This window comes from Lutjanus erythropterus, chromosome 8, assembly GCF_056507025.1.
Source record: "Lutjanus erythropterus isolate fLutEry1 chromosome 8, fLutEry1.hap2, whole genome shotgun sequence".
Classification (NCBI taxonomy): Eukaryota; Metazoa; Chordata; class Actinopteri; order Lutjaniformes; family Lutjanidae; genus Lutjanus; species Lutjanus erythropterus.
In genome coordinates, this window is record NC_139324.1 from 28,825,790 (window position 1) to 28,848,169 (window position 22,380).

The 22,380-nt window shown below is 38.6% G+C and overlaps 1 protein-coding gene across 1 annotated transcript; it reads right to left on the reverse strand.

Moving 5' to 3' along the window:
* Positions 1–620: 620 nt before the first annotated feature.
* On the reverse strand, positions 621–21,302 carry ttc21b (tetratricopeptide repeat domain 21B). Its single transcript, XM_084725203.1, has 29 exons — positions 21,141–21,302; positions 20,598–20,727; positions 19,537–19,647; positions 19,293–19,459; positions 19,059–19,181; positions 18,503–18,660; positions 16,758–16,842; positions 16,511–16,609; positions 16,224–16,416; positions 16,026–16,123; positions 14,903–15,103; positions 14,531–14,660; positions 14,050–14,207; positions 13,556–13,780; positions 11,982–12,220; positions 11,457–11,529; positions 8,114–8,224; positions 7,891–8,029; positions 6,727–6,833; positions 5,966–6,154; positions 5,640–5,750; positions 5,465–5,546; positions 5,202–5,352; positions 3,456–3,617; positions 3,170–3,365; positions 1,250–1,474; positions 966–1,086; positions 806–873; positions 621–724 (listed from the first exon to the last, which is right to left on the reverse strand). Exons 1-29 carry the CDS (start codon positions 21,162–21,164, stop codon positions 647–649), a joined length of 3,954 nt encoding a protein of 1,317 aa, XP_084581329.1. The 5' UTR covers positions 21,165–21,302; the 3' UTR covers positions 621–646.
* Between the last annotated feature and the right edge of the window lie 1,078 nt (positions 21,303–22,380).

The following is a 22,380-nucleotide window of genomic DNA, read 5'->3' on the forward strand; positions in this document are numbered from 1 at the left end:
AGGAACTCTGGCATTTCCATCACAAGGACCAGGGTCTAAGCTACTTTTTTAAAATCTGCAGTCGCAAACAAGTTTGATTTTTGATCCTCATGTTTCAGTGTTTCACCATGGAAATATAGATGGACCAATGCTTAAGTCGAGGCTTTAATGACCATTTGCCCTGAGCACAAAATACAAATACGGTGTAGTTGTTGCTATACAGTCACACGCAATAACAACGTCTCTTTTTCATATGTCAGCGGACTAATGTGACAAATTTTTTCAGGTCTTTACACCAACATGGAAACGCAGACGCAAGGAAGTATCTTCGAGTTACTTAAAAAGTTGTTCCTGGGACTAAAAGTTTAGGGTAATTTGGGTGGAAACGCAGCTTTTATAAAGAAGGGGAAAAAAATGCATTTGTCTGAAAACCCTCTGCATGGTTATTTCCCTCAGGAATGTCAATACCCAAATATTCATATTCTCAAAAAAAAAAGTACGTAATAATGTGTTTGAGGGTTTTTCACAATGGAATAGTACAAATAGCTGCACATTGTTTTAATTTGACAGAAAAAGCCAAATAATAAAAATGGATTCAATCAATGTAACAGAAACATTGGCTTCATATCTTTCTCTCTCTCTCACACACAGACACACAGTTTCAAAACTAAGATCTCAGGGCAGCACGAGCTTTGTCCAGGATGTCCTTTCTCATTCTCGGATAATTTGGATGAGCAGCGAGAACCTGTGGACGGCAGCAGAGACGATTAACGCGATTAAAAACAGAAATAATCTTCCAAACTGAAAACATCCACAGATGTCTCACCTTATGACACACATCTATGGCATCAACGTGCCTCTTTGCTTTTAAATAGTTGAAAGCAAGCTTGTATCCTGAAAAAGAGAATCAGACAATACATGTTAGTAATATAATTCTCCTAATCCCCTCAAAAACAGAATTGGGCATGTGATTTTGGATGACGTACCAATAGTTGGGTTAGTCCGATTTCCATATTTCCAAGCCAGTTCATAGCTTAGTGCTGCATCACGGAACGCCTGCTCCTTTTCCATTATGTAGCCCTGATATTCATAAGCTTTAGAGCATGACTGTGGAAAAGAGGCCAATTATTATCACAAAGTAATTGACATAAAAGCCGACCACTATGTAAAAAGCAACACAAATCTCCAAAAAAAAAAGAGGTTTTGTGTGAATTGGACTGCCTTGTAAACCACATAATATTCTTGCAGTGACAATTTATTTCAGGCTGACCTTGTTATGATTGAGGCATCTCTTTAAGAGGTCCCCGGCCATGTCATACTTCCCCGAATGGATGTAGATGTCTGCCAAGAGCAGCCAGCTCTTCTCGAACTCATCGGCGTCAACAATGCTCCAGTTCATCTTAGCTATGCGTTTGAGCTGGTTCCTGGCTCGCGGAGTTTGTTTCAGCATCATATAAGCTGTCGCCATGGCCAACAGTGCCGGCACGTGGTCTTTCTGAATCCAACCAGAGAATCCTGGTTAGAGAGGATGAAGCTGGAAACACCTCCCCCAAATATCCCACTGCTGATTGTTTATACCAAAACCACACTGACTTCACTTCAATGCATAAAGTTAAGTAACTAAATGCCATTTAACTTTAACCACGACGTGTCTATACTGTACATATTCCATTAAAATTCAGTCTAATACAGAGTCATGTGGAGTAAATAACCAAAAGGAATGACTGACATTAAAGGGATAGTTTGGATTATTTGAAGTGGGGTTTCATGAGGTACCTATCAATAATAATTGTACAAGTTAGACAAAGATGATGATGAACAGTGTGCACCCAGTCTGGAGAAGCAGTGAGCTGTACCAGCATGGTAACTAAGCAACGAACTTTTGTGGACAGGTCAGCAGAAAAATGTACTTTAGCCTCTTGAAGAAAGGTCCGCCTAAGAAAAATCTATATCAATTTAAGTGTATTTTCATTACTTTACCTTGCAGTCAGGCAGCCTTATCTGATGGGAAAACATTGTTATATAACCCAAGTATTGCTCCCTCCAAACAAACCAAACTTCACAGACAAAATCATAAATTTTACAGCGCAGTACACAGTAGGTGCTACCGCTGCCTCGGTCTGTTAGTTTATTTGTGTTATTGTGTGACTTTGATGTTTTTTAAAAGGATAGTTCTGATTCACCAAAGTCACACAAACAAACTAACAGACCAAGGCTGCAGTGGACAAGCAACTCTGTGTCCTGCAAGGTAAAATTGCTGATTTCGCTTACAGAGTTTGGATGGTTTGGAGAGAGTGATATTTGGCGTATCTTACGGCGGTTTCCTGTCAGAAAGTGCTGTCTGACAGCAAGGTCAAAACAAAGTTACACAAGCTGGCGTAAGGCGCACAAATCCTGCAGCCTGTCAGCCATTTAAAAAAATGTTTTTCAATCCTCAAAGACTCCAGGACAAATTCTAATACCTGTCATGGCCTCCTGAATTAAAACATTTTAACATATAACTTGCGTGAATATCTGCATGTGCAAAAACCAGATTTTACTTCCTTCTCTCAGACAAATCATGGCTTTGCATCGTGAAGAATATTTCTTACTATCAAATGTTTTATCATCTCCCTTCCTCGAGATGTTTTCAACAGTTATTAAAATATGAAATATGAATCAACACTGTATAACTGCTTTTTCACTGTGGAACTGACTTATTCATACAAAATACTGAAAGTGAACCCATTCGTAAGCAAAAGAAAAACAGTCCAAATGTGCACCAGTTGAATCACCATGCAAATCTCAGCAGAGGGGAAATGTGACAGTTTCATTCAAAAAAAAAAAAAAAAGCAAAAGCCTGACCGAATCAAATGAGCTATAAAGGGAATTTCTCCCATTTATTACGAGATACATATTATGATTATAGTCCTAATAATTCTGTGCAATTTAGTAAATATAAACTGGACTTAGAAGTCTTAAAAAAGAAAAATGAGATATAATACAGCAAACACTTAAACTGTAGCTACTACAATGACTATCAATAAGTACCTCATACAACCCCACATCAAATCATCTGAACTATCCCTTTAAGACAGAGCCTGAAATAATGCACAGCTCCTGGTGTGAGCATATTTACACAGGAGTGATGGTGTGCATGAGTAGCGTCATGAGTGATGTAACTCCTGCACACCATCTGGAGTTTACTTACCTCATTGTTTGCAATCTCTGTGAAAACACTGAGGGCTTTCTCTACATTGGTCTTCTGCTTCGTAGCCAGCAGGCAGTAGTTCTCCAGGATGCAGAGCTGCGTGTGTCCGCCCAGCGTCTGAGGCTTTAACTCCTTTAGCAGCTTCTCGGCTGTTCTCACAGCGACCTGCTCCGACTCCTGCTTCTCTGTGGAGTTCCTGATGAGAGACAGGGGTGAGCATTAAGAAGTAAGTCTCTGGGTTTTTCCCACAAAAGAAAAGAATTAGTATGCTCCTGCTGCCACTCACCCAATTTCACCATCTAAACTCTCAAACACTTCTCCTCCCATGGTGTCATTATCAGGGTTTAGGTAGATTTCAATCATGTTATACACGGCGTTTTGACCCCAATCGTTGTCTTTCCGTGCTTTGTTGAAGTGTCGCAGGGCATCGTTGGGTTCTCCTGTGAACCTGAGCAGCAAACACAAGTTCAGTCACTCATTTTACAACAGATGGCACCATATTCCCGGGGAAAAGTCCAACCAAACTTTCTTCCATTTATTCACCAATTAGTGCACACACACAGACAACATGGACATACTAACAATACATAATCTTAAAAACATTAAAGGACACAGATAGGTAACAGCAGGTGACAGTGTTATTATTCTTACTGTTCATACAAACGTTTTTTCCTTTTTTCCTTTTCTGCCTTCACCTTTCCCTCCCTTGTGTTGTGGCATTAACTCACCAACAGTTGAACAGATCTGAGATTTGTTAAATATTTTTTTTTGAAAAGTTCGAGTTGTTTTTTTTTTGTTGTTGTTAGGAAATCGAACCATTGTGACATGCTGATTTTTGTCCTACTTTTCCGATTTAGAGGTATTGTTTTCTTGGCGACAGTTCGGGCTACAAGTAGTGGTATTGTGATTTGTGGTGAACATGTGTTGAGCGTTTCCAGATGGCCAAGTATGCATACAGAATGCTACAGCCAAGGATCAGGAATAGCGCGGTGGTTACTTCTTCCCAGAAGTATTGTATTGTTGGTCAGAGCCAGAGTACGAGGAGGTAGACGTCAGTTGTGTACAATGAGTGCATGTGTCTGATCCGATTAGATCCGATATGTGCGTCTTGTGATGTGTGTCCTGTGAGTGTTCTTGTATTGTATTAACCTTACCTTAGTCTTCCATGTAGGGCTGCACCTTAAGACTATTTTTTAAACCATTATTCTAACGATTATTTTTTATTAATCGATTGATATGACAATTAATTTACCTAAAATACATTTCAAACTCATTAATATTTCAATAGTTTATTGAATCACAATCCTATAAAATAGACACATAAAGCACATTAGATTAATGATAATCGTGGTGTATTTTAATGTTGGTCTTAATTCCACCCTATTTTACAGACTCCATGTCAGATGCCTGATCAGAAAAATACTGCAACTCAAATTCAAAGTAATCTGTGAAGCACATTAATTTAATAACCAATCACTATGTCAATTCATCACTTAACTGGACAATCAGAAAACTTAAACTGGTTGAATATGACATGGATTTATTTTATCACTGCAGTAATATACAGGTATGATCATCACTGACAATATATTCTTGCATCTGTGTGAAGCAAGAAAAATAACTGAAACAAATTCGAGGCTGTCTGTAACGTTTGTTCCAGCCATTTCTCACTCATCCACGCTCATTAAATCAAACAGAGGGAAAGAACTCCCCCACCCCTAATTCTGTTGACAGATGCTGAGGTTTCTTTCCCATTTGTTTACTGGAACATAACATTGAGTCTCTAGAAGATATGAGTTTGTGCAGTTTTGAGAGTGCTTTGTTTGATTTGGAAGTTTTACTGATGCTGTCCAATAACGGTGGTTCTTCCAGGTGTATTTTAGAGAAATTTAGTTTTTAGCTGTTTTGAAAGTGTTGTTTGTTTTAGTAATAAGCTGTTGGAATGTCATCATGATGCTGTGGTCAAAAACATGATAAAGGTTTTCTTTCAACTTAGTGGCTGTTACAGGTGAATGCACCCTTCCAAACTTACCAAAGATAAAGTCCTTTGCAGTAGTTGAAGCCGGGGTCAAACTTAGTCCTGGAAGAATGTTTTTCTGCCATATCAATGAATCTGGGAACTTCTTCCAACTTCCCGGCCCTCCTCAACAAGTCAATAAGACGTGACAGTGTTGGGTAGTTGTCTGAAAGCAACAGCTGTAAGTTATTATGTTTTCCGTTTAGAGACTCATCAATTTACTTTTACATTCACCACAAATTTATGTAAGGAAAAAGAGAAACGTGGCTCTACTGCACCTGGTTTGCGCTCCAGGAGTTGCTGAAAGTGGAAAACTGCCTGTTCGTAGTCCTGCTTCCTAAACATAATGTCGGCCATCATCTAAAGACAAGCATGTGTTAGAAATAATGTGTATAAAGTAGTGCCAAAAATGAAAATGTTAAGGTCAAAAGTGGCAAAAGAGACAGAACAAACCAGAGTTGCATCTTCATTGAACTGGTCACTCTTCAAAATGATGCTGCATTGCTCCTGGCACGCATCAGCCTCATCGAGTGTGAGGTACAACCGTGCCAACTCCAGCATCACCTGGGAACAGGGACTGCATTCATTTGAATTCATGCGACAAGACTCCTGATAGAATAATGCAGGGAAGTTAAATCAGACCGTTCACTTACATCAAACTATCAACAACTGAGATCTCAAAATTTCAAAACACAAGCAGCAGACTCTAAAAGATGCCAGTGCTTGTTAACCACAGCTGCAGTGAGTACACAGGACGTTTTTGATTCAGCTGCACTGACCTTGCGATCGGTCTCACAATACACAAGAGCTTCTTTGTAGAATTTGACTGCTCTCTCATAGCCCCTCTGACTTGTGTAGTGTTTAGCGATCTCGGCGCAGATCTCGGCAGCAAGCTGCTTCTGCACGGGGACGGCATCGGGCTGTTCCAACTGCACCCGCTTCAGCACCTTGGCCTGCACATCTCGGGCCTAAATGCAGCAAAAACACAACCTTGTTTTGAATACAACAACAGCACCAAGCATAATCCTCGTCACTGCTGTAGGAAAGAGTTTGAGACATTTGCATGCACAATATTTTGCATAATTTTAAGGCTGCAACAATTGGTTGATCAAAAGACAGTTAGACAATTAATAATTTCAGTATTTTTTTCAAGCAAATATGTCAAACATTTGCTGGTTTCAGCTTCTTAAATGTGAGGATTTGCTGCTTGTCTTTGTCATTTATGACACTAAATCAAGAGTCTTTGGATTTTAGACAGTTGGTTGGACAAAAGAAGCATTTGAAGACATCACTTTGGCCTCTGGGAAATTGTGCATTTTTCCGTGTTTTGACATTTTATAGACTAAACAATTAATTTATTACTTGTGAAAATAATCAGCAGATTAATCAATAATGAAAATAATGGTTAGATGCAGCTCTACACACTAGACTATTACTACTACTACTACTTTTGAGGCAGAGCAGGAGGTTTTGCTTTGAAATAATCATGCAAAATATTTAAAACAAAATGTCTGAAAGCCACATAACTGGAACCACTTACTCGTTGGAGGGAAAGTAAAGCTTCCTCATTTTTGTCAACCTTATTTTGGATCTTTGCCAACAGGACGAGGTAACGGCAATCATCTGAGAGCGCCAGCAGTTCGTTTACTGGGTGGGTTTGAAGAAAAAAATGATGTTAGACACATAAACAATGAGCAACTACAAACAATCTGGGCTCTATTCCAGAAAGCAGGTTTAACCCTCAGATGAGTAAAACTTTGGGATTTCAGTTCGAGAGACAGTTAAGTTAAACTCTGTCAGTTACCATGGTAACTGACTCTGTGAACCTAACCTGCCAAAAAGCAAGTTTTCTTCAGCAAACCCTGAGTTTCTCTCTCTTTTCTTCCTCTTTCACAGCCAGACACACTGTCTCATTTCTTGCTTGATTCAGTCTGTATCAAAGCACGTACATATTGAAGGTTTACTGTCTGCCTGAATCAGAATCCTGTTTGGATACTAGTTTGTTACTCAGGACTAACTGAAGTTATTGTCAGTCTGTTAGAGCAACACCACTCAAAAGTTTGTTGCACATAATGTGTAAATTTAAAAATCACTATGAAGCTTGAAACAAACAACTGAATAGATAAAAGAAAATGCTTGCTAACCTGAAAAGTTAACAAAGTGTTAGTTTGCTAGCTGGCTAAAAAGTTTTTTGTTAAAAAGGTATACTGTTCACTAACTAGCTAACATTTTAACAAACTAGCTTAAAAGGTTAGTCTAGTTAGTCTACTCATGATGGCTCAGGATAGAAGCTCTAATTTCTCCTCCTTTGAGAGAAAATTTGTTTGCCGAATTATCAAATACAGTGAAAGACAGAGGAGACGCATCATAAAACACATTTGGCTTGAGTCTGACCCTTAACTTTCTTCACGGAACTTGATTATTTTGCTCAATCCATCTCAAAAAGGCAGCTATTTTAAAAGTTAAACCTTCTAAAGTCTAAGTTTAAAGTTAATACTGGATCACATTTTAAATGGGAGTATCAGTTAGGCGCTTAATCTCGGTTTCTCAGGGTTCATCAAGTCAGTGCTTTACAAATTCAAAGCAGTTTGGCATTGCCATAAACAATATTCACTAATGTGTTTGTTCTATATTTGCATCAAGTTGTTTATAGTTAGATATTATTTGAATTGTGTCTGTGTTTGACGTCTGGAGTCTTCAGTACCTGGTTCATGAGCCAGAGCTTCATGCAGGACTTTCTCAGAGCGCTCATACTGCTTCATCTTCATCAGCAGCTCAGCCAGGTCATAGCGCAGGAAGTTCTGCTGCTCGGTCTTCAGGGCTGCTTCATAGTAATTTATTGCCTGTGTAACAGCAGCGTTGTGTCAACACTGTTTGTTTTCAGTGAGTGAATGGTGTTTATCTTTAAATGAGTGTACAACACAAACCTTGACATAGTTATGGGTCTTGACCAGGGCCTTTCCCATCTTGCTGGCTAAAGCACCATCTTTGGGGTTTTTCTTCAGAGCCTGCTCGTAGACCTCGATGGCTTTCTCTGGCTGAGGATAAACACGTCACATGGTGAGTGGTGTCACAATCTGGTTTTGGTTTGAAGTTTCTGTAAATATTATTCAGGAAGTTTAATACGTTTCATTATTTACAAACTGTTGCGAAAATGTGGTAAACACCTTAAAGCTTAAGCACCCTAAATTGCTATGTGCTTGAAATTAAAAGCTACATAAAGATATCTGATCGAGCTGGGAAAATCTATTTAAGCCTTGAATGACGCCATCTTACCAACCATCACATCCAGAGTGTCAACATGACTGACCTTCCCTGGGTCAGCTCGCCTCCCATTAAATTGTTCAGGTGACCTGATTCATCTTCAGCTAACTCTACTCACATAGTTGGAAGCACACTGTGTCTCTTCCCGTTGTTAATCATTATTGAACAACTTTCTGATGAGACATGTTTTTTTTACCCAATGTGAGGGTTATGTTGTTTATTTCAAGTAGTTATTTCTTGACAATATGGACGAGAAAACAAAATAATCACTTCCTACAGTAATTAGAAAGTCAGCTCTTTCCTATTAAATAACATTCTGGGTTCTGTATGAATGAGAATATTCATACACAACCAATTATTTCTTGAGTACTGCCTAGCTGATAAAGCACTGTCGCTTAACTATTCATAATGCCTCCTCCTTTATGTAGCCTATATAAGATGCTGCATCACAGTCTTCTACTAATGTTCCCACTGACTTAAATATAAGTTGTTTATTATATTTGTTAAGCTTCTGTTCACAGATGGTGTGCTGCTAATGATCCCCAGGGAATGAATATGCAGCGGGTGATTTTAAATACTTGATTACTATCTAGTCCTAAACATAGCTGTTTTAGCTGTTTGCTGTGGCAACTAGTCTATCATTTTCACAGGTTTTCCAGGACACATGGAAAACTGACACTAGGCCAAATTATTATCATTAATAATTACTGAGATAAATGCATTTCAACTGTGCAAAGAGGCAAGCAAATTTGTTTACTTAAAGGGATTGTTTGTAGAGCTTCAACAATTAATCATTTATTAATTATTTATTAAATAAATTGCCAAATATTGTGATAATTGATTAATCAATTTGAGTATTTTTTTTTAAGAAAAAAGGGTCACAATTCTCTGATTTCAGCTTCTTAAATGTGATTTCTTCTATTTCTTTACTCTTCTAAGACAATAAACTGAATACCTTTGGGTTGTGAGTAAAACAAGACATTTGAAGATGACATCTCAGCCTTTTGGAAACACTGACTGTTATTTTTCACCATTTTCTGACACTTCAAACCAAACAACTATCAATCAATTAATCGAGAAAATAATCAACCAAAACCAGTCATAGGTTGCAGTCCTAATTGTCTGCATTTTCAAAACGGCGTTGTATGAGGTACTTATCCATGCATTCCCTACAGTAAGTGGCGGTTGACAATCCCCCAGTTTGTTGATGCAGCAAAAGTCCCGGTGTGAGAAGTTAGGCAATGTAGTGCAGTGGACAGGGTCAGCAGCAAAAATGTATGTTGCCACCTAAAAAAATCTAAATTAATGTAAGTGTACACTGTATATAGAATATTTTCATTGCTTTACCTCGCCATCAGGCACCCTTTTGTGTCAGGAATGCCTTGATCTGTTAGTTTGTGTTATTTTGTGACTTCTGTGTTTTAAAGGGTTAGTTCAGATTCAACAAGTCACACAATATCACAAACTAACTGAAAGGGGGCAGCGGTAGACCAGAAACTCCTATGTTCTGCAAATTACTGTTTTTGAGGGCAATATTTGGTGTATATAAAGGTGGTCTCCTGTTGAAAAGAGCCGTCTGACAGCAAATTAAAGTGGTGAAAACATTCTAAATATAGCGTACACTGATAATGCTTTTTTAGGTGGCTAAAATGTGTTTTGCTGCTGATCCTGTCCACAGCAGTACATTTCTTAGCTTGCTTCACCGGTACTCCTTCTGCTCCTTCAAACTGGGGGCGTGCTGACTGTGATCTGCTGTAGGAAATACATTGACTGTGGATAAGTAACTCATACAGCACCACTCCAAAAAAGCTGGACCTATTCCTCTAATGTTGAGTGAGGGTGCAAACAAAGAAGAAATCCTGCGTCTAAATAATGTTTAACAAATTGTAAATAATGTTCAACGAGAACCTCTCAGTTTGATCATTTATCCTGGCTGACTGTGAATGGATTACTCTTTCTGAAATACATGCAGTGGCATTGTGGAGCATTACTTGCATGTTTTTTTAAAATATTTTAAGAAGAGTATTCAAAACTATTCAGTTTCATCATACTGCTCTTAACCGCAGAGGGAAGGCCTGTGTTCCTTTTAGACACAAATCATCCAAGGTAATGGATTTAATTACAGATCCAACACACACACAGTGGAAGAGGAAAGATCAGAAAACAGCCAAACTCCTTTACATGAATGATAAGAAGAAAAATGTAAAAATATAATGAGACTCAGAACAGCAGTTACATTACAGAGGCTACACATTTATATAACTACTCTATTAATAATTTTTCTATGAAAGACAGTTTCTCTCTGCTCCTTTGAGTAGGGCTTGGAAACATATCGATACTATATTTTGTCAAAACAACAGTCCAAAATCCAAAGACTCTTCATTTGCTATCACATATGTTGATAAATGATGATTTTATAGATATATTAACTGCTGTTTGGTCTATAAAAGGTCGAAAATAGTGAAACATGTTGATAGTCATTTCCCAAAGCATAAGGTGATGTCCTCAAATGTCTTGTTAAATATTCACATTTAGGAAGAAGAAGCTGGAATCAGAGAATCTGGATGTTTATATTTCTTTTAATAAATGACTATAAACTATAAATCAATTGATAGTTGGTGATTAATTTAATATTTGAAAACTAATAGATCAATCGATTAATCGTTGCAGCTCTCACAGTGATATTTGATTTTGTCCCTGCCGCACAGTCAAATTACTGTTGAGAAGTTTAATCCATAGCAATGCATTAAATTCTATAAGATCAAATGTTTGTACTGTTTGAAAATTTACTGTATGTTATTTTAAAGACTTATTATAAATAACTTTTTATTGTAAATAACAAGTATTGTGGCATCACCTAAAAATATTGAGATATTATTTGTAAGGCATACATAACCCATATTGTCCAGCCCTACCTTTGAGTTAATCAATATATTTACACAAATCAGTGGCTATGGGATAAAAAAAAATCAAATCAGACGCAGATCAATCACACCTCGCACTTACTTCTTGAATGTTAATGTAGGCATCACCTAGCAAGAGGTACGTGTGAGGGCAGGGCAGCTTCTCCACCATTTCTCTGGAGAAAAGACAAGATATATCACATCACAAATGGCGTACTTCATTATGTAGCCATACAGTATGTCTCTGTTGGTCTGCGGTTCAGTCATGCTTTACTACGTCTCAGCTGTTGAAACAAGTAGCATCAGAGAGCAGCAGAAGACTGGAATACAACGGTGCACATTTCTTCTTAGCTGCATGAATGGCTTCAGTTAAATTTGATTTGATTTACTTCATGTTTTGTGGTCCTCTAAACCCGTCTCAGCTGGATGAAATGTTGGTGCATTATGACTGAATATCCCAGAGTCATGTATTTAATTAAGTTTCAGCCATTACTGTTCAGACAAACATTTACAATACATTAGGTTTCAGATGGAGCCGCTCGTATGTTCAGCTGCTATCTTACATCAAGATCACCTAAAGATTTCAGTATGCTTTTTGTGTTCATTTGGATTCAATTTTACTGCTCACCTGTAACAGCTTGCATACAGACGTTTATCTTTTCTGTGGTTCAGATATATGTCTCCCATTTTCTCCTTGGCCTGGACGTAGTAGGGCTGCTCAGGGGTAATGTTTCTGAGCATACTCAGCGCCAGCTCAGTGTCGCCGCGCAGCAGTGCCAGGTCCGCATTGGCAATAGTGACACGCAGCTCCTCAGGGGTTCCTGAGAACTCATTGATGGCGTCCTGCATCACCTTTGCTGCCTCGTGCTGAAATATTAAATCCAGTCAGAAGTGTATACCATTGTCTCTTTAATAATCATTGTGTATTCACAAATCAGGGTCTGAAAGAACATATGCCACTTAAATTGTGATCTATAAAAACAAACTTGATAAGAGAATGTGCCACCTGACCATATAATGCATCTCACACATTAAAATTCACTTCATATCACATGTTAGATTCATGTTATCATAAATATCCAAACCAGCTGTGTTATTTCTGCTTGTGCTTGTAGTGAGTCATAACTATTTCATAACAACCTTTCAATCTGAAAAGGCAAGCCAACTCAAATCTTAAATCAAAGTCCACTCAATACTTCATTACAGCGATGTCTCACCATCACATCCTCCACAGCCTGACTGTATGGGAACTAAAATGATCATCATCGATTATAGAAATCTAAGAAATAGCATTAAAGAATTTCAGAACACTGCGTCAAAAGTTTTTAATTTCTTCTAACACCATATAATGTGATGTTACCAGGTACGGTTTTAGTTTTTGTGTGTAATATTGCTGCGATCAATAACTGTGCTGTCAGATGCACACAGCACACTGGGGATACTGCAGTGGCTGCTAAACACTGCGCTCTCAGTCACCTCAGCATATGGATTATGTAAATAAGTTAAGTCTGGAAATAAAGCCAGTGACACAATCTCACACCCCATTTCCTCATTATGAGTCCTAAAAATACCATAGCAAAACTCAAATAAGTAAATAAATAAACTGTGTTCACACGTCAGATTTACATTTCAAATTATATTCCAGGGGGAACCACTGATTGTCATGATTATTTTGGCAAGGTGTGAAGCAATCAGTCTTGTTGCTGTGAGCGTATAAATACTGCAGTGACACTCAACATGGATACACTGCCATTGCTGGAGGACTATGTGATTGGAAGAATCAGGAGGGAACGATAGCTCAGGGGCTATGAAGACTTCCTGGCCCACGATGATGACTGGCTAATAAACCAATTTAGATTCCCTGGAGTCGCGCTGTTGGATCTATGTGCTGAACTGTGTCCAGCATTAGACAGACAAACCCAACAGACAGAGTGGCGCCATCCCCATACAAATACAACTACTGACCACTTTGGGGTTTCTGGGAAGTGAATGTTACCAGCGGCAAATAACCAACAGGTATGTGTCTGGTATCTTATCTGGTATGAATCACTGTAAAGGAACCATATATCAGCAGGCTTATTTCTATGCATCGTTGTTCATGACGTCCTTTTCACTGACCATTTATGGTTGAATTTGAGCGTGTTGAGGGCAAAATATGAGGCTGATCCACTTGTGTGTTAAAGGCAAAACTCACTACTTTACCTGTTCTCCATTGAGCCACAGGGCCTCAGCTAACTCCAAGAAGACAGAGACACAGTCAGCAGGACTCAGCTCAGTCTTCTTGTTCCTGGACTTGGATGAGGATCCAGCTCTGCGTACACCTGGAAGACTCATGGCCATCTGAAGCGTCTGGATAGCTTCTGTCAGCTCGCCCGTTTTCTTCTTAGCCTGAGCCTTGATCAGGTGGTACAACGGATGTTCTCGGATCTGAAATGGACAAGAAGTCATGACCCATTTGGATACATGGTCCCTGCAATCAAGTCCAGATATGATTATACATTTTTGAACTGTTGGCATTTCACAATACACACAGTGCAACTTATTTCTTTGTTTCATCTGCATGCTTTGCTGTGTTAACATGCCAAACTGAGGACAGGCTGACATGCTCCTAAATGTTACAGATAAAGGTGGCAGACCTGTGTTTTGCACACTTGCCATGGATCATAAACATTTAGGAGCCTTGATGGTGATCTTACCTCAAAGTTGTGGCTGAGGCAGAGCTCAAGAGACTGGGTGCACAAGGAGATGTTGCCCTGCAGCAGGTGAATCTGTGCCATTAGCAGATGAGCATCTGCATGGGATGGACACTGGTCCAGGCAATGTTGTAGACTGCTCTGAGCAGCTTCAGTGTCACCTGAATGAACACAGCAGCAATACAGTTGAATGCATAGACATATAATACGTAGACACTGCATTGACCGCTTCGTCCTGCTGCTGTGTTACAACAACGCTGCCATCATATGAGACAGGGCAAGGCTGGCCTGTGAACAAGAGTGGAAAAAAAGTTTCATTTTTTCTAACTTACTTCATGTAGATCATGAACCCTTATATATGAAAAGGACTCATTGAAATCAGTTAAGATATGCAAACGTAGTTGTAGTAGCAGTAGTGCTGTCTATTGTTTAAAAAAACATTTGTGTAAAAGAAACTAAGACATATTTTAAATACAGTGTTTACCAGACTGATATCGGACTTTGGCAAGCAGATAGACTCCCTGAGGGAGACCTGGCACAATCTTCACCACAGTATCCAACAACGTGGCACAGTGCTGGAGCTGAGGAGCAGGGGGCTGTCCCTGGGCTGGAGGCTAAAACAAAAATAGTTAAAGTTTTATTTCCTGCATTTTTTTTGTATAATTAGTCTCATTGCAAGAGGATTAAATATGCATATCCTTATTATACTATTCCTAAATATGTGAAATAAAAAACTCAATCATTCAAAGCAAAATAAACACACATCTGACTAAGGCTCCCTTGTACTGCACAAATTTAAGGCCAATAATTTGTATTTTAATGAACACACTGTTGTTGATTAGCCTCACAGTCTTACCTTAGCAGGACACAGTGCAAGATACTCTTTGACAATTTCCAACAGGAAGTCGGGGTTCAGCTTCTCAAAGTACTCCACCCCCAGAGGCAGACCCTGCATGTTGGAGAAGTGTGTGTCCACTGCATCATTTAACAGATTGGTCACCTCTTCCTGGGGCCGACGTTTCTTCACTGCCAGAACAGCCCGTAGGTACAGGAGCTCCTAATTGGGTGGAGAGTGGAGAGAAAGAAAGAAATTAACTAATATAAGGAGAAAAAAGAAAGAAAATGATAAAAGAAAAGGCGGTAGAAGCAGGGAAGCAGAGTTAAACGTGACATTCTGTACGAGATTGATCGACAACATTAGCATCAGCATCAGTCTCCCAGGAAGAACAACTGACAAGGAAATACTTAAGACTCACAGGAGCAACTGCTGCTCTTAACAATAATAAGCCTCTTCCTCTAGGATACTCTTAAAACAAATTTAACCTAAGATTAATTCTAATCAGTTTAGTATTAAGAGGTAGGAAAACTTTCCGCTGCCCTGTGATCCTTAACAAAACATTGCATTGTTTGCCAGCTAGCTAAAAATAAAAAAATGAATAAATAAATAAAGCTATGTTTGCTTGCTAGCCAAACAGTCAGTTAGACTGTTTCGCCCACACATGATGGCTTGGCAAAGAAGATCAAATCTCTCTTCCTTTAAGAAAAACTTGTTGGCCACATTATCAACTGAAGGGAAAGGAAAAAAGAGACACATCATAAAAAATCAGCTGGGTCGAATCTGTCCCTTAACTTTCTTCAACTTGCTCAATTTATCTCAAAAAGGGAGCTATTTCAAAAGTTATACCCCATCAAGCGTAAGTTCAAAGCTAATACTGGATTGTGTTTTAAACTGTAGTTTAACATTTTGGTGCAGCAGAATTAAATTGTATCTATGTTTAGAGTAAAAAGTTAACTGGGATTTAAAGAGTGGTTTAAATTGAATCTTTCTACATTTTAAGCTAGTTTAAAAGCTTGGAGCAACATAATTTAAAGTTAAAAGTCGGGTTTAAAAATTAACTCTCGTTGGTACAACACAGCCTTAATATCATTAAAGACATTTCGTGATGTCATTGGTCAGCAGTTATAAAAAAAAACGTTACCCCTGATTTTCCAATAGATTGTTGAACCTCTGTGAGAAATTCCAACTGTTGTTCTGCGTCTACAAGGTGTCCCTCTATCAGCTGGCAACGAATTATACCTACAAAACAGAAATAAAAGATGTTATATCTTCAGAAAAAATGTGTATGTATGGACCCTTGTGTCATGCATACAACAGATTTAGGTTTTTAAGATGATACCTGTCAAAGCAGAAACACTTGTCTCATCCAAAGCCATGGCAGTCTTGTACCACTTCATAGCCTCCTTGATTCTGCCCTGAAGCACCATTTGGTAGCCCAGCTCTGTGGCTAGATCTGAGTCCCCCGATGCCACAGAGAAGGCTCTTTCCACCATCCTAAATGTCTGTTCAATTACTTTCTCATGTCGTCCACACTATGTCAAAACCAAAACCAAAGAAATGCTGTAAATGCTGAAATTCCATAAATTGTAGAATCAAGAATTTACAAAGAATATTCAACAGCCTTACAACACGTGTGAAGGCTAGAGACATCCTGAAGAAAAGGTCTGGGTTGTGTGGTTCCAGGATCTCCAAGCTGCTGATGAGGTTTGAAAGCTGCTTCACTGACTGCCAAGGGAGACAATAAAAATGTAAATTGATCAGCACTTAGCCACAACTCCATCATAAATGCCAGTATTTACAATTTTATTTGGATTCCTGATGATTTGCACTCCTACAAGTTCAAATTATAACCATGTGAAAATGTGAACTTTACCTCAGTAACATCTCCGTCTCTACATAAGGAATGTAGAGCTAGCATCCGTAGCGCCTCCAGGTTATTTTTATCCTTCTGTAAAAGCCTGAAATATGACACAAGGTGCTGTGAATGAAGTCCATCTCCTACAGTTAATAAGCTTGGATTTCTTTGATTGGTAGTAATAGAATATCTGATACTGCTGCAGGACTGTGTTGAGCTTCTAGACAAATAACATTAAAACTAAAAGGAACTGTGAGCTAAAAGATGTAAGCTATACTGTATGCTGATTGTGCCCCCCACCTCCAACTTCACAGCATCCCAGTGAGGGCACCACAGCGGCTCTAAACATGGTGCACTTCACAACTTCACTAATCACTCTTCCTCCTGTTCTGAAGCAGCAAATCCTTGAAATTGTGTTCGACTTCTGCACTTTGGCTCAAAGGCCTTTTTATGCTGTCTGACACTGGCCAAGGTCCAGAGGGGCGAGCACAAACAATGGCTTAATCAGTATGCACTGGTTTGAGGCATCACGCTAGTATTTCATTTGCACTTGAATGCTGAGCCATTAGTAAAGACAGACTTTTCTTACATCCCTGGTGGTGATTACAAATGTTTTTTAATGTTTTATCATCACACCAGAGACATCGTAACGCTTCATTAAGGTCCTGTTTTAGTGTCTGGGGAAGAGAGCTTAGAAAAGTTTGCACATAGGCCCTCTTCAGACCTGATATTAACATGCGTCCTGGGTGATCTGATCACAAGTGGACAGCTTTAAGAACAGATGTGAATGCACTCAGTGCACATTTTAGATCCAATCACTCAGGCTACATTTGAAGGTGGTCTGGGCCACATTTCAAAGACCACCTACTTAGCTGACATCCTGTGAGTACACAATTTGGTTCATTGTAATAAAAAATACATATGGGCTTTCTTAACTGCAGTGGATGTGTGTGTCAAGTAACCCTAGACTCCACTGAAAAATTACTAAGTGAGGAGGAACTTTACAAACTTTGTGAAATGTTGTCTCTGACAAATTCTTAACTATTTAGGCCTTTTTATAAATTGGGCAAATATTATACATTCTGTTATTTCTTTCTTTGTTTAAAAAAACACAATAAAAACATGTCCATTTGTCCCAGAAAGCCGATGTACGATGTAACAATGTATTTGGCAAATGTGTTTATTTGCATAAAGTGTGGGGAAATAAACTGGCCATGATTAATTCTTAATCATTTGTGTCTTCTTGTAAATTTGGCATTAAATTTAATACATTAAGATGTTTCTTTCCTTGTAAAAATCATTGCGTTGCTGTGAAGAGTAGACAGGAGAGGCGCTGCTGGTGCGCACACTTTTACTTTCTCAGCTCAGCCCTCTGACTCTGTCAGTAATGCCTTTCTTTGTCATCTGTTATGTGACAACATGAGATTTACACAGTCAGAAAAGATAAAGGCATGCATCATCCTGCTTATAGTAAAGCTATAAAATCACGTTGGGCATCAGAGCTCTCCTGTCAGGCTGTTGACAGTGCAGTTAAAACATTAGGCTCATTGTGGGCTTATAGAGGAGTTTAGTGTGACGCTGAATTCAAAAAAGGAACAAATAACTGCTGAATGGACGGCAATGGACATTCAACTGACAAAAGTGAGGGTGAGGGAAGTACACAGACATTTCTAGAGATGGTATTAAGCAAGATGAACAGGGCCTGAGGCAGATGTGGCTTGTGTATGATTTTGAAGAAGTCTCTTCATGTCCTCATCAGTTACCTGTGTGCTGCATCTATAGTTTGCTCCCAGTCTTGAAGGCTGAGCAACAGTTTCATCTTCTTGGTGAGGGCAGGCAGGAACCCAGGGAAACTAACAACGACCTGGTTAACCATCTCCAATGCTCCAGAGTAGTTCTGACGATATTCATAGTATTGAGCCTAGGACAAACCAGATGTCACTTACTCATCAAACAACTCAGACTGGTACACGACATGACTATTAATTTACTTTTCAATATGAATGAAACGTCTAAATGTTTAAAGGTAAAAAAAAACCTATCTGGACAAATAGTCCAAGCAATATTTCCACAGTCACAGAGGAATATTCCAGATGATGTACTTTCCAAAAGAACTGAAGATATTTTATATGGATGGATGGAATAGCCATACATCAATCACAGTGATGGCAAGGGACACATTAAATTAAACAATGAGTCAATTACAACCACAATAAGTACTGTAAAAGGCAGAGGAATTAAGAGAAATTGTAGCATCGTAACATTTTCAGCTGTGGCTGAGGAAGATTATTCAATATGGATTTGTAATTCCCATCTCACCTTTCCCATCAGGGCAAAAACATCTGCTCTCTCTTTCAGCCCCTCATCAAAGTATTTTCCAGCCTTTCTGGCGTAGGCGTCCTTACCAGATGTCACATCTATCCAGGCTTTCAAGATTATTCCCTGAACAACAAATATGAATCCAAATTTTACAAAAGTGCAAATACTATATGAGAAGCCAAAATGTCCTGCTCATCATGACATGTACTCCAGGACTTTGGATAAAAATCTCACCTCTTTAGAGCCATTGGAGAGTTTAATCATTCTCTCTGTGTACTCCCTTGCCTTATCATTTCGCCCTAGTAGCCAGAGAAACATTCCAGCATAGTACAGACTCTTGGGAGATGCACTTTTACGATCCTCTTTGACCTTTGCATCAAGTTCTTGAATGATTTCTCTGTCTGTGAAGAGAAAAACACGGATATCACCATCACGTACGTCTGAGTCTGAGAAAACTCCTGTGACTAAGCTGGCTTACCTGGGTTTGTCTTTTTCTTCTCAGCATAAACAAGGGCCATTAATGTGCAGAGAGAAACATCTCGACTATCTCTTACTGTTTCCAACTCTGCTGAGGCTTCTTGAATTTGACCTGTAGTAAAATAATGGCAGAAGATTAGGACAGGGCTACTATATATGCCTCATAAATAATGTCTCAGTATTTTAAGGCTATTCTGCAATATAAAACATATATCTTGATATACACATTTTTTCTAAAATAATACACCGTAAATTCTCAGATAGTGCAAACCTATGATGATCTTATAGAATATGATGCATTACTGTAGATTGAACTACCCAACAGTATATACAGTAGTTAATGCAGGGCAGTATCAGAGCTCAACAATAAGGCTTGCCCACTTGCCCAGAGCAAGTAAAATGCCATTGCCCCGACTGCGCAAATGCTCAAAAAGAATTTGCGGAGTAAACTTAATGTTATTTTCAGCCCCTCATATGTGGAGTTTTAACACTTTTTTTGATTATTATCACATCAAACTGAACATCTTTGGTTTTTAGACTGACACAACTTGAAGAAATCACCTAGAACTATGAAAAAAAAAAACTGAGATGAACATTTTCACTATTTTCTGAATTTAGATAGGGGCAAGTAAAAACTGGCTTCAGGTAAGTAGATATCTGATCCACTTGACCAGTTGGGCAATTGGAAAAAAAACAGACAAAACATTTATACATCGGTTTCATAAAATATTAGCACAATAAGATTTTTTGATAAATAATTATCAGCCATGTAGATGTAATCACTGAGTGTGTAAAGGCATATAATAGAGCAGCAAGAACAGACTGAAATACTGAAAAATGTTACATCACTTTACTATAATGCATCCTTTAAAACCAAGAAAAGACAACACTGCCATATCACAATATCATGATATCCAAAAGCTAAGACTAAAACTAATCTCATATCACAATATCAGTTTAATATCCATATATTGCCAGTCCTACATATGAGCATGTATGACAGAGAGACACCAGTAAGGACCCATGATATAGACTAACTTTATTTGATTCTGCCAAGCTTACCTTGCATGAGGGTACCATATGCATGGAAAAAAGTGTAGATGGGAGCATTGCTGAATTTCCTCTGAGCAGCTGCTGCAGCGTTCACAGCGTGATTGAAATACTTTTCATAGCAATAACACCTGATCAAAGCCTGTGGGAAAACAGAGATGACACTGCGTTTGTAGTTTAGCCACAGATAACAGTTAGCAAATAACGGCTTGTAAAATATGCTCTCAATCACATATTGTAATGTTACTTTCATAACAGAACAAAGTAGCACGCAAACCCAAGTTAAAAGAGGAATCCTTGGTTTAGCTTCATTAGCAATAACAAAGCTAACTTAACGTTAGTTGACGTTAAATAACATCTTTAACGTTCCACCAAAGCCACGTTTTGCAATTTTCACTATAATTTATAGTTCATTACGTTACATACCATTAATATTTACACTGTCCTGACTGGCTAAACTGGAATATTATTAGAATTTTAACGTTCGTTCACTAATTTGTGAATCTCTTTTACCTGAAGCCTCTGTCGCTGTATCAATAAAACACGTTAGCTTACCAACGTTGTTTCTTCATCCTCCATCTTGGCTGAGTCGCTTTGTTCTTAAACAGTAACTGCAGAGAAAATAACTGCCGATTTACCCAGTCTGCGTTAGTTATACTTCAGCATGAGAAAGGTGTTACTGCAGTTTTCGTTGTGTTCTCGCCATCTTGCAACAACTCCCTCAGCGTTGCCAGGGCAACTAACAACCGCGTAAACGGGATGACTATTCCCTGTAGTTTTCCTTTCAGGTACCACTTCCTTCCGGCGGTCCTGTTTAGAATGGAACCATAGATTTGCGAATTTCTCGCGAGATTTGCTCATTGTGCACTTTGTATGAAATGATGAGACATTTTCTAATGCGATAATTATGTGGTTAAGATCTGCTTAGGGTTAGAAACAAAATCACGTTGTTCTGGCCAGATGTTTTTTGTTAAATTTATCACTCTCGCGAGATATTTCGCAGATCTGGAGTTCCCTTCTAAGCATGCACCTCTCAGGCTGCCTGTGTATCCAACCTCCTTTGGTATGATTAGCAAATCCAGACCCAACAGTTTATACTTCATCTGCATCCTGCTTTAAACATTTAGTCTGTAAAGTTTGTCAGGTAGTGATTAGTAAACAGGTTTAGTTCTTTCACCGTGGTAGAAAGCCTGACAGTCCAAACTGAGGACATATCGGAAAATAACAAGACGCCATTTTATTATGACTCAGTCTAGTTTCGCCTTTGTATCTCCAGGTGGCGCAGTCATGCTTAATATGCAGCTCTGCTGCTGCTACTGCAGGTAGTACCACTGCTACAAGAACTACAACTACTAATATTACTAATATTAATAGCCCAATAATGAAGTGCATTTACGGAAGGTGCAGGAGGAGGATTTGCGTGTGTTTTACTGTGCGCCTTGATTTTATAAGTTATCATGTTTAGAGTTAGGACATATTGCATGTAAAAGTTAAACCTACTTTGAATATATGGAAATGATTTGAGCTTTGCACTCACAGTGGTTTGATTAATGTGGTCAGTAGGCTTGTTGTTGGGCTGCCTTTCTGCAAGACCTACACAATTTACCATCCACAGTCTAAGAAATACATTTAAAGGTAATGTCAACATCCTGTCTGATTTTTGTTTTCATGTTGTGTCACAGTCCACTAATAAGACCTAACAAGCTGTACTTTGTATTAAATTAGACAAAAAAACATTATTAGACCCTCATTCACTACAACAGACCAGTACTATAAACTAAATTTATTTATTTTG

What these genes read in the sequence shown, in the direction of transcription:
- ttc21b (XM_084725203.1), bottom strand. Translation starts at nt 21,164, where the DNA reads ATGGAGGATGAAGAAACAACGTTG. An exon ending in TTGCACTGTGTCCTGCTAAG is followed by an intron (nt 14,661 to 14,902) that starts GTAAGACTGTGA and finishes TTTTTGTTTTAG; the next exon opens with CCTCCAGCCCAGGGACAGCC. An exon ending in CAAAGTCCGATATCAGTCTG is followed by an intron (nt 14,208 to 14,530) that starts GTAAACACTGTA and finishes GTGTTCATTCAG; the next exon opens with GTGACACTGAAGCTGCTCAG.